The following is a 22744-nucleotide window of genomic DNA, read 5'->3' as shown; positions in this document are numbered from 1 at the left end:
TGCTAGCCTCTGAGAACAATATCCTGCTTTGTACATCATTGTCCGTAGTAAGAATGGTACTCTCGCACATGTCTCAGCTCATCCCCGCCGAATATTTCTTTCAGGCGGGATTTGATCGGCCCCGTCTTATGTCATGGCAAAATCTATTTTCCAGATTGGTTTCGATTAACCTGACACAAGGACGGGATGTGTTCCGCTGGAACCTCACTACATCCGGGTCCTTCATGGTCGACTCTATATACCATGCCCTCACGCATTCAGAGGTCCCAGTGGATAATAATAAAAAATTGGAAGTCAAAAATTTCACTAAAAGTTAAAATCTTCATATGGTATCTTTGGAGGAGAGTCGTGCTAACCAAAAACAACCTTGCCTGTCGCAATTGGCAAGGAAGTAAGTGTAGCTTTTGTACTCACGATGAGACAATCAAACACCTATTTTTCTAGTGCAAACTTGCGCATTCTATATGGTCAATCATTCAAGTAGCATCCAATTTATATCCGCCCACAAGTATTGCCAATAATTTTGGTTATTGGTTGGATGGTATTTCAAATAGGGTCAAAACGTTATTAAGGATGGGAGCGTATGCCATATTGTGGTCGCTTCGGCTATGTAGAAATAACTTGGTATTTAATAGCATAAACTCTTCTGCTTTGTAGGTTATTTTCTGTTGTACGCACTCGCTTCATATGTGGGTTGGAGCGGGTGGCCAAGGAGGTTTTTACCTAATATGGGTGACAATATAATCTCCGGATCGGCCCACCACGTTCTTCGCCATAGGCAGAGTGTTGGGCTTGTATGACTACTATTGTCGATACGTCAGTTTCTCGTTTATTTTCATTTTTTTGTTAGACTCTTAGTGTTTGGCTGTGTGCATCTTCGTTATACAGAGGTCGAATGTTACTTATCATACTTTGTATCTGCCTAATACTGCATTTTGAGTTAATAAAAACGTCATTTATCAAAAAAAATATGTGCTAGTAGTATACTATAGTCAATGGATAGGTATCTCTTTTTCTTTACAGTGTTGCTAAGTCTTAATCGGTGCTATATCCATGGGATCTTACACTAAGATCCATGCAAAACTTTATTTTCAATTTTTCTTTTTCTCTCTAGCATATTATATCACTTGATTTAGACTTGACTAAATCTCAGTTGATTGAGACCTAGTCACATCTTTTTTTGTACGGGTCTCCCTTTTGGTGATTTAGCCTTGGAATACTTTTATCCGATGATAGCAAGGTTCTGTCTTCTTTTTGGAAAAACTCGTTGATTAGCTAGATGGATAACGGACCGGAAGTTGCCCTTCTGCGTCTTAGTTGATGACCGGTATTAAATAACGAGATTGACACCTATCAACTCTCGATCGATCTATCTATCTATATGCAGACGAATGCGCGCGCAAAGCCACACGGAATTCTAGTCCGGCGCTAACTGCTCTGCTCTCGCGGGGGTATCTAATGGCGGCGCTGCAGGGGAAGGAGAAGGCGGCGACTGGACACCCGCTGCTGCGGGTGCTGAGGCGAGACAAATACACGCACGGGCTCTACCCGGCGCAGATGGAGGCGCTCCGGGCCATGTGCGGCGCGCTCATCCCATCGCTGCCGCCGGAGGAGGCCCTCGACGGGCGCAGGGACACGCCACGCGACAAGGACCTCGAGCGCTTCTACCTCGCATCCGGCGCCGACTCCACCATTCCCGACGAGGTGATCCATCGAGCTCATTCATATACTTCAACTGTGTTCGTACCTTACATACGCTACGTACTCGGTTACTGCCTTGTTCATCCATAGTGTACTCCGTAGTACTGTATTTGATTTGATACTCCATCCGCCAAAACTTACCGATATGACCGCTCGTCAGGAGAATAATCTAGATTACCATTATCGGCTACGCGACTCTCATCTAACCGGGCCCCACCCGTCTCCTATGCGCGGAGATTAATTAGGCGTACGTGATGCTGCCCTATCCCACGCTGACGCTGGTACATGTGTAATTGGACTACATTCTAGTTCGTACGCGTGTACAGTACGTAGTTTGGTAGGAGTAAATATTTCACGGACAAATGAGACTGTTCACTCAGGTACGTATACAGTATAGTGTTTTTTTAATATAACTCCAGTATGGTGTTTTGTTGCCTTCAATTCATCCAGGCACGATTATACATAATAATACTCACAAATTGGGCGATTGGTTTCCATGCCAGGTCGCGGAGCTGGCCTTCACCCGGTGCGTGTGGGAGGCGGGGTTGCTGGTGCACGTCACGCTCTGGCTCCTGTGCACGCGGCTCGGCACGCTGGCGCTGTGCGGCCGGCTGTGCGTCTCCGGCGAGTTCCCGTACGTGCGCCGCTTCGCTGACATGCCGGTGGGGCGGCGAGAGGAGGCGCTCAGGCGCTGGACCAGGGCGCGGTGGCTCATCCCCGTCAAGATCGCCTTCGCCATGGTCAAGACCCTCTGCTTCAACGTCTTCTACACCAAGGTGCTTGCTTAATCATGCTTGCTTGGATTGGATGATTGATGGGTGGGTGGTTCTACATTGTCTACGGATCAAGTGGGTTGGATCGTACACGTGATTATACTACAGTACGCTAGAGCGACGTTTGCATGACTGGTCCTGTGATCACGTCACTTTTCTACACGGTTACGAAATCGCATGCCCGTCCACTGTCATGGTAGTTACAGCAGTGATGGCACTGCTTGGCGCCGCAGGACAAGACACAATACCGGCTCACAGTGGGGAGTAACATAGAGTAGTAACTTGTCGATGTTACTGGTTTATGTTATTACCTTCATAGTGGGTAGTAACACATGAGTGATATCATGAAAGAGTTTATTTATTAGACTATAGACTTATTATGCCTTGAAATGTGTGGTGTTACAGTAACTACCTAAGTTACCACAAACTCCTCTCTCTTCATTAATTAGCTGCCACATAAGCAATCTTGTATTGAAATGCGTGATGTTACTAGTTAAGTTACTTTCAATGTAACTAGTCTAAATCGCATTGACAAATCCAGCTAGGTCACAGTCCGGCCACGTGCCAAAATCAAGACTGACAGAATGCTTTGGACTCAAGGCTTCCCTTCTAGACACCCTCTACATCGTATCGCAGTGAATAATTAATAAAATGGATGTATGCATCGTCTGATGCAAAGACTGAAGGCCATCTTTTTTAGGCCGGTCATAGCAGGGAGTAACTTATACTAGTGTCATGCATATGACACTAGTCTAAGTTACTATTTTCATAATGCAAAGTAATATAGTAGTAGTGTCATAAATTGCTTCATTTATTAGTTCAGACTCATTTTGCCTCGGGAAGCGCTATGTTACAGTAACATATTATGTTACCACAAGCACATCTTTCCTCGTTAAATACTTGCCACATAAGCAAAATTATCTTGGGATGTGTTAAGTTACTACCTAAGTTACCATCACTATGGCTAGCCTTAGGCCTTGTTTGGTTCCAAATAAGTCACCAACTTAGAAGTCGAAAAGTGTAAAAAGTGACTTATTTTGCCAAACGGACCCGACTTATAAGTCACCCCAACTTATAAGTCATAAGTTGCTTCACCCCAACTTAAAACTTATAAATCACCCCCTTTTACGTAGGTTCTATCACCTTTACATTAAAAAACAAGGTGAGAAGATGTGCTCAGGTGACTTATAAGTCAGATGACAACCAAACAGACGTGACTTATAAGTCACTGATTTTAAGTCACCTGACTTATAAGTCAGGTGACTTATTGGAACCAAACAGACCCTTAAAAAAATATTACTACCTCCTTGTTTACTTGTCCCCTCGTATTTCGAGTCATATTTTAATCATGACTTTAATTATAATAATAAAATATAAGTTATGTATAGTAATAATAATATCATTGAAATCGACATTCAATACTAATCCAATAATATAATTTTTATGACATGCATTAGCATTTTGCTAGCCAAATATGTGATTATATTTGACCCAAAATACGATGAGGGATAATAAATCCAGATGGGGGTAGTATGTGTTAGTATTAGATGAGCACTAGTAGCTATGTGGTCACTGCTTTGATGGCTTCATCGATCTCCTTCGCTCGGTAGCGGGTCCAATGTAGTGAGAAAATTACACTTGAGAGGGTCACACACTTCTAGAATCGGCTGCTCCCGGGATTAGAATTTTAGGCTATGTGATGTGCGTAATTAGGCCCATTTTAATGCACGGGTGTTTAGATAGTGTTAATAAAGTCATCAACGCATAGGTGCTTACTACTTCCTCTCTCTCAGTTTATAGGGCGTGCGCGTACCCTTAGGTTGTCAGTTTGACCAACCTAATATAAGTCATATATTATAAAAAATATACCAATATAAACTTCAGATGTTCTATTTTCAAAAGATATAATTTTTGTGTTATATAGTTTATATTAGGGTGATAAAATTGGCAACCTAGGTATACGCGTAGGACTTATAAACTGTGACGGAGGAAGTAGATTGTTGTAGCTAAATCTTCTTCATTTAATTATTTAGCAACTAAAGTCATCAATGCATAGGTGCTTAGCTTGTTGTAGCTAAGTCTTCTTCATTTAATTATTTAGCAACTAGGTCTATTTTTGTTCATAGGACAAGGCCTCTTTTGGTTCATACGATAGGAATATCACAGGAATAAAAAACTTGTAGGAATGAGATGTCATATATCTCAAATTTTATTACTAGAAATAGAAAAAGAGATGTCCTTTGATTTACATCATAGGATTTTTTTTTCATTGAGTTTAGCCTAATGTTTATTTCCTTTTTAAATGTGAAGAATAGTAATATTTTTTGCTTCACATGGTCATCAAAAGTGCTCTCTCCCTCCTTAATTGTTGTCATATCATTTGTTCGCCTATGTGGCATGCTAAGCACACCAGGAACTACTAAATGAAAATCTATATGTAGTCACTTTTGCTTTAGTACAGCCCCCCCCCCCCCTCCTAAACGCATCAACAAAGGAAATCTCTCATAGTCCTTCATAATAAAGGGTAGGATGATCTTTTCTAAAAATACACCGTTCACGCTGAGTGCGATATGCAGCCTGTCTTGTCTAGTACCTTTCTTTTTTCCTCTACACTAACCAACGCGAGTTTTTTTTTTTTTGCTTTTCCTTCCATTTTTTTCTTCTTCTTTTTTCATTTCCATTTATTTTTAAAAATTCATGAATATTTTTAAATCATAAACTTTTTCATAAATCTACGAACTTCTTAAATTCATGAAAATTTGTCAGATTTGTGAGCATTGTTTCAAACCCACAAACTCTTTTCAACTTTCACAAACTCTCTTTTAAAGCCCGCGATTTTATTTTCAAATTTATAAACATTATTTTTCAAAATTGATGAGCCTTTTTCAAATCTGCAAACATTTGGCCGGCCCAACAGGCACCCGACGGGACCGATGCAATCGTCTAGTTGGGCCAAGGCCTAATCATTTTTTTTTTCTATTTTTTGTTTTTCTTTTCTTTCTTCTTCAATTCATTTTTCTTATTTTTGAAATTTAATATTCCTTTCTAACCTTTTAATAATTATAAATATTCTTGGAACACCAAAAAATATTCTTGTTCTCAAATATTTTTTAAAAAATTTAAAAACATTTTGGATTTTAAAAATGTGCATGTTTTTGAATTTTTTTTGTTGATAAATTTAATAATTGTTTGCATTTTAAAAATGTTGATAAATTTTGAAAAAATTACATGGTTTACAATTTGTGCTCAACATAAATTATTGGGAATTTGTCATAATTTGGAAAAGTGTTCAAGTTTGTAAAATTTCCATACACAATTTGAAATTGCAAAAATGTTGGCAAATTTTGAGAAATTGTTAGGATAAGAAAATGCTCATATTGATTGATAATTACCAAAATTTAAAATAAAAGAAGCGTTCAAATTACGAAAAACTAGATGTTCACGGATGCACCCGTCTGGCCTAGTCTAACACATTCCTGTGAACTGATGGTTTTTTTGGACCATGGATAAATGACATCAACTTCTTGGAGCAGCTTAGCATGGATATATGAGGCATTCATGCCAAGTTTGAATGAATTCCGGCACCATATGCAAGTTGCGTCACTTCCGGCCATTTATCGTCCATTTTTCGCCGAGAAATACTCCAGTAAATTCAGAATGATCGAAAACTAAAAAAAACTTGGCATAGTGCCTTGAATTGGTCATATAAGCCGTGTAATTTTCTGGGGCTATTTGACGGGTGTCAAAAAATAATGTGCTTTCCAACAGACCCTTCTGGCCTATCCAACTTTTACAAGCATGTGGGCATATCCATCTCATGTTCGAACGATTTTCAACACCATATGCAAGTTGCGACATGTCCACCATTTATCTTCCTTTTTGACTGAGAAAACTTCAGAAAATGCAAAAATTGTCAAAAACCAACAATTTGGCTTAGTGCCTGGAATTGGTCATACAAGACCATGAAAAAAGTTGGGGCCATTTTAAGGATGTCGAGAAACGATGTGCTCTTGCCGGAGTCTTTTGGCCTACCCAAACACGCACTTGTCGCTTTTTTGGACATTCATGAAATGACCTCAATTTTTGCCAGCCGGTGGGCATTGCCCATGGTAGGCATACATGCCAGGTTTGAAGAAGAAAATATTTTAAATCATAATTATACTGGTATTTAAAATTGCATATTTTCTTTTTGCCGTTTCCGCGTGCGACAATGGACTGGCCTAGTCGGGCGGCCTCCTATGAATAAAGTATTTAACTCATGATTTTTTTCAAAATTTTAAACTTTTTCAAAATTCAATGAACTTTTTCTAATTTAATGAACTTTTTGAAAAAACTGTTAACTTTTTTTAAAAATCGATGAACACTTTTCCATATCGCTAACTTTTTCATCCTTGGAGCTACGGGTGGACAAAAAACCCACAAGCCGAAGACTGAATCCATATCAAAATCAAAGAAACCAATTTTTTGGTTTTTTGTGTTGATGTTGGAAAATTTCTTCCACATATAGTGACTAGCGTGCATGCGGCAGGGACGTCAATTCCATGAACCAAACTGATCACCCGTACATAAGGCATAAACTTGTTTTGAGTTTTTTTGTTGCAGCCTTCATGTACGTACCTGTAGGCAGCAGACTGTACCGTTCGTGGTTTTAGTCCCATCTCGTCTTACATGGAAGGAGGCATGATCTTGGCTATATAATAGGGTAGTCTGGTTACATGATTTTCAGTTTTTTAAATTCAGAAAATGTTTATAGATTAATAAAAGTTTAAAGGTTCAAAAAAGTTTGTTGGTTTGAAAAAAATACATGAATGTGACAAACAAGTCTGGGAAATTTAAAAATAATAATCGATTGTTCATGAATTTGAGAAAAAAGTTCACGAATTTGATAAAAGTTTGTGAAATTGAAAAACATTCATCGATTTGAAAAAAGTTCACAATTTTGACAAAAATACAATAAATTTGATAAAATCTTGGGAAATTGAAAAGCATTCATTCATTTGAAAATAGGTTCATGGGCTAAAGAAATTCACAAATTTAAGCATATGAAAAAGAAAAGAGAAAAAGAAGAAGAAACAAAGAAAAATAAAAAATGAATAAAACCAAAGAAAAAAGACCAAAGAAAACCCCAAAAGAAAGAAAACCAGCGTGAAATGATGCCAACAAGAAGAATAACAAAAATAACTAGGCACAGCAAGTGAGCTGTCCCAGTTGATTACAAAGGGTGAAAGTAAACCAAAAGGTCGGGAGTCAAAAAATTATTTAAATGGACCAGGCCTAGGAGGGAGGAGATGTGTGCCGGTTTGTGTGACGCTACTCCTCGTATACATATACAGCGGGCGACTCATCATACATACGAAAATGGATATGATTTGACAAATATCCACATTATCCTTTATATATCTTTAGAAAAAAATGAGATTCATGGACACTAGCACCCAGAGCCTAGTTTTATAGAAGAAATCCACCCGAATGAGGAATCAGAAATTCGACCTTAGACAAGATTTGAACCCAGACTGCAGAGTGCGCCAATGCCCAGCCTTGCCACTAGGCTACAACCTAGTTCTCCCTTTATACCTTTATTTATTAGTAACGGGTTGTGGCGAAGCGAGGCTCTTGTGAAAAGCTTCACCATTTTACATTCATTCAAACATTTATCTCTGTTTCCAACGTGCAGCTGAACGAAAACTCTGAGAACCCATGCTTGAAAGCAATAGGTTTCAGCCTGCCGAACGTGGAAGAGCAACGGAAGAAACATCCAGCGGAAGCGGCAGCGCCGCGGCCTCTGGACAACGGCGTCGTGGAGACCAGGGAACTGGACGACGCCACCCTGCTCAGATCACTCGCGGACAAGGGCGTCGCGGTGAAGCCGGCCACGTCGGGCGATTATCACGCGGTGGAATGCGACGTCGTCATCGTCGGTTCAGGCTGCGGCGGGGGCGTGGCCGCCGCGGTGCTCGCGTCCTCGGGGCACAAGGTGCTTGTCGTCGAGAAGGGAGACTACTTCACCCCCGATGATTACAGCTCAGTCGAGGGCCCGTCCATGGAGCGCCTCTACGAGCAGGGAGGCGTCTTCTGCACGTCCAACGTGTCGACCGTCTTGTTCGCCGGCACCGCCGTCGGCGGCGGCTCGGCGGTGAACTGGTCCGCCAGTATCCGCACGCCACGGGAGGTCCTGCAGGAGTGGTCGCGCGATCACGGGCTCCCGGTGTTCGGGAGCGCGGGCTACGTGCAGGCCATGGACGCCGTGTGCGCCCGGCTCGCCGTCACTGACGGGTGCAGGGAGGAAGGGTTTCAGAACAAGGTGGTGCGCCGCGGGTGCGAGGCGCTCGGGCTGCCCGTTGACAGCGTGCCGCGCAACTCGTCGGAGGGCCACTACTGCGGGAGCTGCTACCTGGGGTGCCCAACCGGCGACAAGCGCGGCACGGACACGACGTGGCTCGTCGACGCCGTCAAGCACGGCGCGGTGATCCTGGCCGGGTGCAAGGCCGAGCGCTTCATCCTCCAGAACAATAGCGACAAGAACGGCCGGAGCAAGAAGTGCGTCGGCCTGGTGGCGACGTGCATGAGCAACGGCATCACCAAGAAGCTGCGCATCGAGGCCAAGGTGTCCATCTCGGCATGCGGGGCGCTCATGACGCCGCCGCTGCTCCGCAACAGCGGGGTCAGAAACCGGCACGTCGGCCGGAACCTGCACCTCCACCCGGTGTCCATGGCGTGGGGGTACTTCCCGGACAAGAACCAGGAGCCCCAGCTCACCGGCAAGTGCTACGAGGGCGGCATCATCACGAGCATGCACCGCGTCACCGAGCGCACCATCATCGAGACACCGGCGCTAGGGCCGGGGGCCTTCGCCTCGTTGGTCCCGTGGGAGTCGGGCCGCGACATGAAGGAGAGGATGCGCCGGTACGCGCGCACCGCGCACGCGTTCGCGCTGGTCCGCGACCGCGCCGCGGGGAGCGTGCACGGCGAGGGCCGCGTGCACTACAGCCCGAGCCGCGGCGACATCGAGGAGCTCCGCGACGGCCTGCGCCGCACCCTGCGCATCATGGTGGCCGCCGGCGCGGCCGAGGTGGGCACGCACCGCAGCGACGGGCTGCGGCTCAGATGCAAGGGCGTGCAGGACAAGGACCTGGAGGCGTTCCTGGACGAGGTGACCGTGGCGAGGGGCCCGATGCAGCCGGGCACGGACACGTGGGCGCTGCTCTGCTCGGCGCACCAGATGGGCAGCTGCCGGATGGGCTCCAGCCCCATGGAGGGCGCCGTCGACGGCAGAGGCGAGAGCTGGGAGGCCGAGGGCCTGTACGTCTGCGACGGCAGCCTCCTCCCGACTGCCGTTGGTGTGAACCCCATGATCACGATACAGTCTCTCGCCTACTGCCTCTCCATGGATATCGCCGAGTCCTTGGCGTAGAGCGGGAAACAGTAGCGGAGCATATGTATGATGTGTGTTGATTGTTGGTTAATCAAGTGCAATCCGCACAGGTACACTGTCCACAACTGCAGCTGATTCATGACACATTTGTATGTAATTGTTTTTTTACCGCAAACAATTGTATGTAATTGTTGTTTCAATTGTTTCCTTACATTTATATGTAATTGTCGGTTCAATTGCACGTGTATATGAACGTTTGTTTGCGTCTGTATCATGTTAAAAAAATATTTTCTTACTCACCAGGTTAGAATTAACGAGAAAAGGTTGGCTAGTTACGGGCCGGTTAGTTAAGCTTGAGCTTTAACTCGTGACAGCTGAACTCGGTAAACTTATCTAAGGCAAAAAAAAACCTGCTCAATTATGTTGGTTTGAAGCCTGTAATCTTTTTTTTTTGAACTGTTGAAGCTTGTAAGCTTAACAAGCTTGCGGGGGGAATCGATTCATGCGGGTAATGCATTTACGGCCGAGGCACTGGCCTTATGGTTTGGTCTCAATTTGACAATTACTTACAGTTTGGTTTCAATTTAAAAACTACAGTCAGGTGTAACCGTATAGAGGTGAACTCCGACAACATTGAGGTGACAAAGGCAACGAAGGACGGAGGTCGCTCTTTCGGTCTATCGGCAGCAGTTTTTAATAAGGATGCGACTAACGTCCTAACGCACGGAATTTAAGGAAGATATATCCTTCTTAATCTCCCTCCGGCAACCTCTCATGCATGCATGCATTCTTTTTTATGGGTGTTTTCCATCCATCCTTGTTTAATTAGAACATAATTACATGCATGTAGGAAAAAAAATTGATGATGACATGCAGATTTTTTTTTAAGATTGAAAATTCAAAATGTTTTGTAGCTTAAACCATTGGCTGGATTGAAAAACTGTCTTCACATAAACGATTCGTCGTGACGAGATCTTCGAAACTAGATCCCATGTTGGTATGTTCCGATGATTTTATTTTGGGTAAAAAGTTATCATGCATGTGCTATGTAAGTTATCACGACTGTGACACATAGTTACCAAGCTGTTTTTCATAGGAAATACCACACATAAAAAGATGGTCTTCCAACTTTTCTTCCCATGTGTATATGCACTAGATGACAAAACTATGATGTCATCCTAGATTCTTCCTATTTCGAAACTTTAAAATATTTTGTAGCTCAAACCGTCGCTTTGATTGGAAAACTGTTTTCATATAAAAGATTCATCAGGACGAGATCTTCGAAACCAGATCCTATGTTGGTATGTTCCGACGACTTTTTCAGATAAAAATTTACCACGCATATGCTATGCAAATTATCATGTTGTTCACACAGAAATTATCATGTTGCGGGACAAGATCTTCGAAACCAGATCCCACGTAAGTTATCGTGTTGTTTACACAGAAATTACCGAGGCATAAAAAAATGGTTTCTTCGACCTTCTCCCCGCATGCACATGCACGCAGCCTAGAGAACAGAAAATGCTAATGTCAGGGTACAAAAACCGCTCTGGTACAAAAACCATTTTCACATAAAAAACCGCTGCGACAAGGCCTTCGATACTAGATCTCATGTTGGTATGTTTCGACAACTTTTTTAGTTTAAAAGGTTATCAGGCCTAGACTAACTAAATTATCAACTCTGTTGTGTGTATATTACCATATTATTCACACACGAATTACCGAAGGGTGTTTTTTCAACAAGTCCCTCCCCCTTCCGGTCAAAAGTTATCACATCTGGACTAAGTAAGTTATCAACTTAGTTATGCGTATATTTTCAACAACTTTTTTCATGGGTCAAAATTATCGTCGTATTTGTACATAAGTTATCAGGTCCGGAAGCCTGTGTTACCATGTTATTTAGAGTATGTTTTCAATAACATTTTTTCACGGGTCAAAAATTATGGTGGTGTTTGTACATAAGTTATCAGGTCCAGATGCCTGTGTTACCATGTTATTTATAGAGTATGTTTTCAACAAAAAAAATTTCCACGAAGCAAAGTTATTGTGGTGTTTGTATCTAAGTTATCAGGTCCGGAAGCCTATATTATCATACTATTTACACGAAAGCTATTGGTTGTATGTTTTTAATATCTTTTACTCCGAATTAAAATTATTGTAGTGTTTGTACCTGAGTTATCAGGTCCGAGGGCGTATATTACCATGCTATTACTTAGAAGTTATCGGTGGTTTGTTTTAATTTCAATAATTTTTTCCACGGGTCAAAGTTATCTGGTGTTTGTACCCAAATTACCATGCTATTACTTCTAAGTTATCGGCGGTGCGTTTTCAACAACTTTTTCTCAAGGGTCAGAATTATCATGGTGTTTGTATCTAAATTATCGGGTCGGAGATCCTACATTATCATGCTATTTACACAATAGTTGCCAAGGAATGTTTTCAACGATTTTTGTAACCAAATAATGGGTAAGTCGATATACAATAATCATGTTTTTATAACATATAGAACTTGGTAACTATGAAAATAACCATGTTGGTAACTACAACCCGGTGACTACATAATTGTTACGTTGGAACTACATATAGTCTTCCCTCCTATGATGGCCCCTCTCATTAAATTATTACGAAGATTTGCTTGGATTCTACCATGATACGACGCGCCACCTTCCCTTTGCCAACATCTCCTACCTGTCCAAGTGCATCTCATGTAGAATCTTCTTTGATCACACCACCAACATCGTTCTTGGCATCATCGGAGTGCTCGTGGGGATGCCTGCTTCCATCAAGAAGTGAAACACAAATGATTCATAAGTGAAAGAAAAACCGAAAATGCATTCTCTATAGAAATACAACAAAATTCGAGTAGTGCCAATTCCTAACAGAAAAAAGCAAATGGAGGGCTGCACCATAGCAGTGGCCTACTCGCGGTAATCACATATCTACAGAATTAGCCAAATTCTAAACAAAACATCCGGTTAGCTGACATGGTCAGCAGGTATAATCAGAGTTAGTAGCGAGTCTGCAAGTGCGGGGATCGATTCACCAATGTAATTCGTAGTCAAAATAAACATGTTCATGGATAACCCGGCCCAGAGACCCGACCTGAAGCCCGACATTCAGGTCGGGCTTAGGCTCCGTTTTCTCACTCGAAGCCCAGCCCGAAAGCCCGAATAAAGCCTGAAATGCACATATAAACATATTTTATATATGTATAATAAATTAATATAATATCTTGAATATGATCAACTTAATTAAAAGATGCCACTGTTCATGTACTTCGGGTCAGGCCAGGCCAGGTTCGGGCTTGGCATTTTTTCTTTGGGCTTTGCCAAACCCGGTCCGACCAATGATCAGGTTTAGCTAAAGTAGAGGGTAAAACGGTTACATGGATTGGCTCGGGTCCTCCGAGAATCCTTGAAGTGGTGTCAGACCATTGTAAGAACCTCGTGATTGAGTAATACGTACAATTTTAAGATCGCCTACGCATGAGTCACTCAAAAAACTGCATCATTCAAAACAGATTCACAGCTGCCAGTCTGCCCAGGCCTAACCGCCTGCCTCCGCCCCCGCGGCTGGCGGCTAGCACCGCCTCGCCCTCCCACCGTGCTGGCCGCTGCCCCGGCCATCCCTCTAAGCTCCGCCGCACCGAAAAACAACTCTGGTGTGAGGAAAAATCTCAGGCATCTGAGAAATAGCAAATCTGTACAAGTTTTACTCCCGTAAATAAAAAAGTAAGCTACGAGGTTAATAAGTCAAACTACCCAGCGCTAGTTAAGCTCGCGAGCAATGAGCTTTTGTCAACAATGTGCAAGTGTTGTCCTCTTAAGGATACCCCAAACTGAAAACATAATCCCAAATATGTAACGGGCAACACTACAAAATGGATATGCTCGGCAGAAAGAAAGCTGACAGGATACATTTTATGTTGCCGGACAGCTAGAGAATGGTATTATTGGATAATAAAGGTGAATGATTGCAGAAGAAGCATATAGCTCAATTCAGCTAGTGAGACATAATTATGCTCGCAGGCAGCCCCTGTACAAGCACTGTGAATAAGTAGCGCAGATATTCCAGCTCAACTCAAGAACTGAGAACTGATGTCTGTCACTTAAGTTCTTCCACTGTGATAATTTCACAGGCATAGTATTGAGTTGATCCATGGCCACATCAGTTCTACAGCAGAATGCCCAAGCTCTAAGCAGACATATGGGCCACCAATTTCGGTCCCTGTAAGTTCGAGGATAGGAAAGGTAAGTAAATATTTAGGATTTCGAACGTCAGACTTTTTTAGCATGGCAAATCGAACGCCCGAGATGGCAAATTATGTTTTCATGAGGATGGCGATTTCAGTTTTTGCCAGGAATTGCCATGGTTGCTAAAGGAAATTGCCATCCCCGCGACAACATAATTTGCCATGCCTATAGTTACTAGTAAGATGCCCGTGCGTTGCACGGCTAACCAAAATGCATTGATCTAGAGTAGTTTATTTCACAACTTATGTGGTGGTCATCTCATGTGTAACAAATATCAATATGTTTCTTTGGATATATTCATTCTGCTTTTGAGCTCACAAGCATCCGGGTGAAGAGTAAATGCAGACAGAATAGCAAACATAACAAACCTATTCTTGCAAACAAACACGTTCCAGTGTTCAAGCTGCATGCAAAACTTCATGAAGAAAAAACACTTGTGGTGCTTTGCCAAAAAAAAAAGCTTTTAAAATAGTTTTTTAACGATTTGTTTATTTTTCTAGTCCAACATTAATGTTATTTTTTCATGAAATGTTGCACAAATAGTTCTACATGTTTGTTTCCAAAAGATTTCTTTAAATTTTATTGATATTATTTGAGCTCAAGAGCCAAGTTCATGTCCCATCTTCCTTCTGGCATTTCTTATGCAACAATCAAGTAAAAAAATAGGACGAACCTATAATTAGATCCTTGCCGTGCCGAGCTGAGTCGGGCCGAGCAACTACAGAATAGGCATTTCTACCATATGTTACCATTACATATCTGCAACTGCAGAAGAAGATTTTCTTCTTCATCAATACCCATACATTGGTCCTTGTCAGATCAGAAGGCGAAGGGCAGTGCATCTCACCTCCCCACACTCTGTTCCATCTATGAGAGTGTGATCAACATGGATTGCGTTGCCGGGAAGGGGGAAATAATAGTAGGTGGTGGCTGCGCCGCCGAGGATGAGCAGGGCGTAGCCACCAACGTACTTGTGGGGGTTGGTGTTGGAGGAGACAGGGGAGGACACAGACGTTGTGGTCGCAGTTGGGGCTGCTGAAGCAAGAATACAGGGGAGGCAGTGAAACGTTGGGGCTCGAACGACTCCGGTGGTGAAATGTTGGGGCTGTGGCTCGTTTCCAGCCCAGTATTTTTTTTAAAATTAGCAGCGAAATGTATAGGCTACAAGAGCAGCCCAAGCCCAATACGAAGCTATCCTTATTTGGTGACCTAGACGAGCAGCATGTACCCACTGACCCACGCGATGCATCCATCCCCCCCGCCGCCGCACACAGCTGTTGCTCACACCTCCCTCCCTCTTACATTCTCTTCTTCTTCCCAACGCATCCATAATCCGTCCCCGCCGCACGCACACAGGCATGCTTTCGTCGCCGAGTGCACACACGCACGCAGATGCTCACGCGTTGCCCACCCATGTTCTTCTCTGCTTGTGTTGCGTCCTCACCAACGTCGGCAGGTGCGTGCCCTCCGCCTCAACGCCGCACCGCCACTTGCTCTGGCACGCCCTGGTGGCCGGCGGTGACCACCATCACTCACAGCACATCCACAGCATGCACCTCCCTTGTCCATCCACTCACGAGCCGCTCAGGCTAAACAGAGCCAGTGCAGAACGAGCTGAGCCACCCATATGCAGCTCGTTGGCATCACCCAGCCGAGCCGAGCTGGCTGCTTCCGAGCGAGCTAACATGGCTGTCTGAATTCGGCTTGGCTCGTGTCCAGTCCTAATCGGCAGCATACTTACCCAGGTCGAAGTCAGGGAGACAGGGAAGGGGGTGGTGGAGACGGTGAGGAGGGGTTTGTGGTAGTGGTCGGCAATGGAGCCTGGGGGCGAACGAACGACGGCACCGACCTGTCCAGATCCTTCTTTCTTTCCTGAGATGGCGCTAGATGAGGTGGGGTAGAGATGGGCTAAACACTGAACTGGAGTGGCAGGGGGTTATTTGTAAAATTGCCATAGTTTGTCTCAGACGCGTTGGATGCAAATCGGATGGCTGTAAATGAAAGATGGCAGGCACACCATCATCACCAACTCAGATTTTTATAGGAGCAGAGATATCTCAATTCCGAATATTTATTTCATGGCAGTGTTGTACGAGACCTCATGAATATTAGATCATAATACAATCCCTAGCACCAATTTTTTATTCTTTCTATTGCAGTGAAGCACTGAGCTAGAACATGAGAGATCCTGGATGTCTAATACAAGTAATTATTTTTTTGAATTTTAATATGAGTAATTATCACTGCATCAAATAACAAAGCTCAAGCACGAAGCGGTGTTCAAGCTAACACGGTACTACAATGAAGATCGAACTAAGAGGAGAAGTTACCAGGAACTTAAAATAGTAAGGACGCCATTTACAGAACGAGTGTCTTAGATGTAGACGAGAGCAGCAGACTGTGTCTAGTTAAAGGACCAGCCAGAGATCTAACTATAGGGAACCAAAAGTATTTATCTTTTAACTATAGGGAACCATAAAAAATGGTGGAAATGCTTCAGGAGTATGATTTACCTTATCTATGAACACCATTCTCTTGCATTCTGGAACATGCGCAACCAAGGACTGGGACCACTCTTCTCAACCTGCCACTCCTTGGGATACCATGGGTATTGCCACATCATAAAGGAACGCTCCGGGTGTGGCATCAGCGCAAGGTGCCTTCCATTAGGGGAGCAAAGGGCCGCAATACCAAGCGGAGAGCCATTAGGGTTGAAAGGATAGACCTCTGTGACGTTATTAGCATCATCGCAGTATCTCAGAGGGGCCAGATTAGATTTCACAACATCAGACAAGACATTTTCATCTGGGAAGAAGGCTCTACCTTCACCATGAGCACTCCAAATGCCCAGTGTAGAGCCTTCCATACCTTTGAACATTATAGAAGGAGAAACCCCTATGGCCACACTGATAAACCGACATTCAAAACGGCCAGATTCATTGTGAGTGAACCTTGGCTGGGACATGTCTCCACCTGCACCAAGCGAGCCTCCAATATCGGGTCCTGGTACCCAACCAAGAAGAGCCATGAGCTGACACCCATTGCACACCCCAAGGCTGAATGTGTCTGGCCTATTGTAGAACTCCTGGAACTGCTGTATGAGGGGCTGGTTGAACCTGATAGATGCAGCCCAGCCTTTCGCTGAGTCAAGAACATCTGCATAGCTAAATCCACCAACAAATGCGATCCCACGGAATTTCATTAGATCAGCCTTCTGGTTCAAGAGATCCGACATTGTGGTGTCCCACGGTTCAAAACCAGCAGCATGGAATGCAGCAGACATTTCCCTATCACTGTTGCTCCCTTCTTCGCGAATGATGGCAACCTTCGGTTTCGAGGATGCAGACAGTAGTTTCTCGTCTGTGAATTTGGGCGTAAAAGACAAATGCCATAAAGGGGATGTTCGGCCTTTTAAGCCTTCTTTCTCAAGCTTGACACAAGATTTCAGCCGCTGTAGCTCCTCAAGCTGAAAGCTTGTTTCCTCCCACAAATCTCTGAGGTCTGAAGTTCTTTCTTTCAAACGCACCTCACCATCAACAAGTAGCTCTATTTCTGGTGCTGCAGTTACTTCTCCTATCACATCAGCAGAAACCCCTGCTGCATTAAGTTTTTGCTTCACTAGATCAAGGTCATCCAAATGCACTTCAATTACAAGACCAAGCTCTTCCGCAAAAAGTGTTTGAAGAAGGTCATTATCTTTTGATTCTATGTTGAGGTTAACACCACAGTTACCAGCAAATGCCATCTCAAGAATAGTGACAATAAGCCCACCATCACTAATGTCATGACCGGCAGAAATCAGACGTTCACTGAGCAATTCTTGAACAACCTCAAAGACCTTTTTCAAGTAAGGGACATCTTCTATGTCTGGGCAGTCATTTCCAATTTGATCAAATGCTTGTGCGAGAGCAGAACAACCAAGTCGTCGCTTTCCTTTAGCCAGGTCAACATGCAACAGAACCCCATCCTTCCCAAGCTTTAGATCTGGAGTAACAGTCAAGGTTATATCAGGACATGTCACATAAGCACTGATAACAAGATTTCCTGGAGCTTTGACTAGCTCGCCATCACATTGAGCTGCCATAGAAAGACTATCCTTTCCTCCATCAATTGCAATACCAAGTTGAATCATGCAGTCAGCCATTGCGACAGCAGCATCATACATATCTGCTCCCTCTCCATCAATCTTTGCAGCATACATCCAATTGCCGCTTGCTTTGACGTCAGCAAGAGATGTAACTTTAGCCCAAACCAGATTGGTCAATGCCTCCCCAACAGCAAGCCTTGCCATGGCCTCGGGATTAAGTAAACCCTTTATCGGTTGTTCTCCAATGGCACAAGCACCACCTGTCAGATCTGTGTAAGTCTGTGCAATTACAGCAACATCAGCAAGTGGAAGTTGGAGAGGGCCAACCGTCTGCTGTTGTGCAACAAGACCTGTCACACACCTGTCAACCTTAGTGGTCAAGAAACGCTTTGAACATACAGAGGGAAGCTTCAATACTCGCTTAAGAACATCCATCAGTGTAACCTCGGGTGCTATGTCTAAGGGCTCACTCGATCGAGAAACGCGCTTGAATTCAAAGGTCTTCTGAGGCATATCTCCTAAAACCTTTTCAAGCTCAAGATCAACAACAGGTAGTGGTGGCGGAAGGCCACTCAACTTCGCATGCTCCACAGCAGCACCGTCAATCAAAACAATTTTTCCACTACCATCAATTTCACCAAGGACAGCCATTGAAACTCTTTCTCTCTCACAAAGTGACTGCAACAGGTTTCTACTCTCAGGCTTCACCAATAATGCATCTTGTTCCTGGTATTCAGCACCCCAGATCTCCAACACAGACAATGTGTGATCACCAACAACAATTGAGCGGATGTCAATTTCAGCACCCTTAGGATAGATTATTTCTTTCACAACATTGCAGTTTCCTCCAGCTCCCTGATCATGAATGCTGATGATTGGATTCTTCTCCCCCATTTCTGCACAAGCCCTGATCACACGATATAATTTCTGTGCCATCTCAGCATCTCCCCGTTGAACTGCATTAAAATCGAGCTCTGCATCATTCTGTCCGCTAACCATACTTGAGGCAGCACCACCACCCATACCAATTCTATATGCTGGACCACCAATCTTCACAACTAGCATGCCAATTTCTGGATCCCCTTTCGATATGTGTGCATGGTCAATCTGCCCAATTGCTCCACTGAACATTATTGGCTTCAGCCATTCACGGCGCTCCCCATTTGGCAACCTAGAACCAAAATTTCTTGTAAATCCCTGAATTAAAGGCTCGCCAAACTTGTTCCCATAGTCAGAAGCACCGTCGCTAGCATCAATAAGAATCTGCAATGGAGAAGCTAAGTTTGATGGGTATGAAAAGGATGAATCCTCCCAAGGTGCGTATGATTCTTCAATTTGAAGGTTTCCAACACAATAACCAGCAGTTGAGGCAACAACAAATGAACCTTTTCCAGTGGCATGCGTGTCTCTTATACGACCACCTGCACCTGTTTCAGCTCCTGGGTAGGGTGCCACGGCACATGGAAAATTATGGGTTTCTGCTGTGAACAGAATGCCCAGTTCACGCATCATAAGGGATAACGGTGAAGTGGAACCTGGTAGTGCTGGACGTAGGTGATTTACAAGGGTCCCTTTTATTGCGCTCGAGTTATCCTTGAATCCAATAATAGAGTTATTAGGGTTAGCCTTTAAGGGACTCTTTACTAACTGAAACAAAGTACTTGGCATGGTCTCTCCATCTATCTCAAGCTTTCCATTAAAAAACCAATGTCTGCTGTGCTCACTATTGGATTGCGCTATGTCAAAAAGTTCCACGGTAGTTGGATTGCGTTTGATGTCATCTCTGAAGAGGTGAGTGTAGTACTTGATATCTTGTTCATCAAAAGCCAGCCCCATTTTAAGATTTATTTCCTCCAGTGCTTCCCTTCCCTTTTCCATGACTGGTATAACACTGACAGGTTCTGGAACTACATCTGACCGGAATGATGTGAGCTTGCTAGGATAAACACACTCTGTCATCCTGTCATGAACCAGAGCAGCAAAGCTGTTGAGTTGGCTTTCATCAAGTGGGTCACTACCAGGCTGAAGGCACAAAAGATATCTTCTAGACCTCTCCAGGCGAGTTACTTCCATTAAAGATAGAGCTTTACAAATTGAGACAGCATTAGTCGAGAAAGCTGTCGAAAATGTCATCCGGGGACCGACCTCAACAAGGAAGGAATAAGGACTCATAGAAACCTCCTCCTCCAGAAGGCTCCCTGTTTGTAAGTTGTCAGGTTCATAAGTTTCTGCTAGGAGCCACTTAAGTGTTGCAAGCTTCGCAGAACTTAGTGAATCCTCCAACTCAACATTGAAGCATTGCTCAGTCTTTATATCAATAATATTAGAAGAAACCTTTGCCTGCACTTTCCTGAGTAACTCCTTGGCCTCACTCTCTTGAAGAAGTGGTTTGCGATAAAAGTGAATAATCCTTGAAACTAATTCCATGTCATTGACAGATGCCTCTATCAATGGACTATCAACTCCCCTGGATACTGCGGCAGTGAGAGCAGGCATTGTTCTGATATTTGGAACAATAGCCCTTTGATTAGGTAAACGGCAAAGATGACGTAGGTCCAGGCAATGTCGAACCACTCGTGGCCTTCTCAAGGGAAGGTGTCTTGTGGAGATAAAACTACTCCTTTGTTTTCCCTGGTACAAAAGGAGAAGAACATGAGAATGATTACATTCCAAAAAGAGAAGCATATTTAGTTGATAATTCAACTGGGTGCATACCATATTACTAGGAAAGCTTTGAAGACGTAGCATATTGCTTCCTGTCATTTCAGCATGAGATGCCATATTCACGAAACCTAAGATCCTCCAAGAACCTGTGAACCACCGAACAGGAAATCAGGCATTGAGCCGCTGAGCTTAACTAAAGTTAACTCTACAAAATTAAAAACAACAAAACTATTTTGTGTCATTAGCAAATATTGAACTCGGGAATTTATTTCATTATATTTTTACGATGTAAGCAAAAAATATATATGTACACACATACATATGTCAAGACCAAGGTCAATATGATTGTTCATTGTTCCAGGATAGAAATCACGTTGGATGAAAATACAGTAGTCACAAATATTTCTCAGGACATGAAAACCCCTTAGGCTGTGCAACGAGAAACAAATAACTTGCTTATTTTATCGAAATATTCATGAAAATTTTAGTAGTTTCAGCATTCACATACTCACATAGACAGGGTTCTTTCATTGAATCGGAGAGTTCTCTTATATGAAATGAATAAAGTGGGTTAAATCATAAGAGGGTCTATCAAATGCAAGGTAGTTCAGCTATTTTTTGAATGATCAGATAGTTCAACCATAGCTACATGAGTGATTCAGCATAGGTTCAGCAAACCACATTACCAACCACACACACAGTGGCGAATCCAGGGTGAAAATTGAGGGCAGGCTCAAAGTTAACAGTGAGGAAAAAAAGCCAGTTTCTCTCAATCCTTTAGTCCAAATAAGGTCAAATTTTCCGAGAATACTACTGGGAATATGCAATATTTGCAAAAAAAAAAACTAAAATTTGGATCTGTTTAGCAAAAGATTCAATATCTCATAATCCTATAATCCAAATAAGCTAAAAAAAATCCTAGATTACTACTGGATACATGTAGCATTTACTGGATCTTTCTAGCAAAATAGCCATAGTTTTGAACCAACATGTTTGACCATACTGTGTTGGGTTCGGGAACAACAGAAAGACATTTGAATTACTAGCAAACCAACTGTGCAAAGTCTTTCTATTCATTTCTACAAATAAGAACAGAAATCAATTCATGGACTAAATACAACAACTACTAACTAGCTAATACAACTAGTTGCCACAGAATCGGTTCTTAAATCTTAACAACCTTCAGAAGTTCAGAGCAATGGCAGCAGCCGGACGACAAGAGCACGGCGCCGGAGCCGTTGACAACCGCAAGTCGGCGGAGGAAAATAGGGAGAGCAAGCCCCCCGCCGTCGCTGATGGACCAGACGGGCAGTGTTGCCGAACTGGTTGCAAACGGTGATGCCGCCGGGAGCCTGCACGTGGTTGCGTGGGTGACCACGGCGATGAAGGGGGCTAGGGGAGGTCGGCTCTCAGCCGGTCGCCGTCGAGACGGCGCGAAGACTGCGGCCAGTCACTGCTTCCGGCAGCGGCTACGTCTCTGATGGCGTGCAGACGGCTAGGCTAGGGACTCGAGGTGGTATGGAAGAAAGGGCAGCGCGGTGGAAGGAACGGAGACCGGCGCCGGCGACTCGAGGGGCGGCGCACCTGAGCGCGTGCGGGCGGGGCGGCGCACAGCGAGGACAAGGACAGCAGTTTCGGGACGAACGGCGGCCAAATAGGGATTCTTCACTGCCTTTTGTTTCCCTTATTCTTGGGCCGTTGGAGTTGGGCCTCTGCATGATCGCGGATCACGTGGGAGATCTTTCGGCCTACAGCTTGTCTCAAAAAAAAAAAAAAACTAATGAAACCCTTTTTTTTGGAGGTGCGTCCCCAGCTGATTTTTTTTTTATTTTGCGGGAAAGGAACTTTTCATTCATCAGTCATTTTGTTTACATGCAGAGATAACTGATACGTC

At 43.7% G+C, this 22744-nt stretch overlaps 2 protein-coding genes across 2 annotated transcripts; one reads left to right on the top strand and one right to left on the bottom strand.

Moving 5' to 3' along the window:
- The first annotated feature begins 1363 nt into the window (after positions 1 to 1363).
- LOC123045446 (long-chain-alcohol oxidase FAO1) lies at positions 1364 to 10113 on the top strand. The gene is made up of 3 exons (XM_044468503.1): positions 1364 to 1704; positions 2205 to 2477; positions 8149 to 10113. Exons 1-3 carry the CDS (start codon positions 1459 to 1461, stop codon positions 9883 to 9885), a joined length of 2256 nt encoding a protein of 751 aa, XP_044324438.1. The 5' UTR covers positions 1364 to 1458; the 3' UTR covers positions 9886 to 10113.
- A 3545-nt stretch (positions 10114 to 13658) lies between these two features.
- Positions 13659 to 22510, bottom strand: LOC123045439 (probable phosphoribosylformylglycinamidine synthase, chloroplastic/mitochondrial). The gene is made up of 4 exons (XM_044468496.1): positions 22031 to 22510; positions 20902 to 20996; positions 16613 to 20817; positions 13659 to 14073 (listed from the first exon to the last, which is right to left on the bottom strand). The coding sequence occupies exons 2-3, from the start codon at positions 20965 to 20967 to the stop codon at positions 16618 to 16620; spliced, it is 4266 nt and encodes a 1421-aa protein (XP_044324431.1). The 5' UTR covers positions 20968 to 20996; positions 22031 to 22510; the 3' UTR covers positions 13659 to 14073; positions 16613 to 16617.
- Positions 22511 to 22744: the final 234 nt, after the last annotated feature.

This window comes from Triticum aestivum, chromosome 1A, assembly GCF_018294505.1.
Source record: "Triticum aestivum cultivar Chinese Spring chromosome 1A, IWGSC CS RefSeq v2.1, whole genome shotgun sequence".
NCBI classification, from domain to species: domain Eukaryota; kingdom Viridiplantae; phylum Streptophyta; class Magnoliopsida; order Poales; family Poaceae; genus Triticum; species Triticum aestivum.
Note: the sequence above shows the minus strand (reverse complement) of the source record. Positions and strands in the feature narration are given on the sequence as shown.

Bases quoted from the DNA above. Each gene is read 5' to 3' on its own strand.
- LOC123045446 (XM_044468503.1), top strand. From the start codon at position 1,459: ATGGCGGCGCTGCAGGGGAAGGAGAAGGCGGCGACTGGACACCCGCTG. The intron at 1,705-2,204 runs GTGATCCATCGA...TTTCCATGCCAG, and splicing joins ACTCCACCATTCCCGACGAG to GTCGCGGAGCTGGCCTTCAC. The intron at 2,478-8,148 runs GTGCTTGCTTAA...TCCAACGTGCAG, and splicing joins TCAACGTCTTCTACACCAAG to CTGAACGAAAACTCTGAGAA.
- LOC123045439 (XM_044468496.1), bottom strand. From the start codon at position 20,967: ATGGCATCTCATGCTGAAATGACAGGAAGCAATATGCTACGTCTTCAA. The intron at 20,818-20,901 runs GTATGCACCCAG...CTTTTGTACCAG, and splicing joins AAAGCTTTCCTAGTAATATG to GGAAAACAAAGGAGTAGTTT.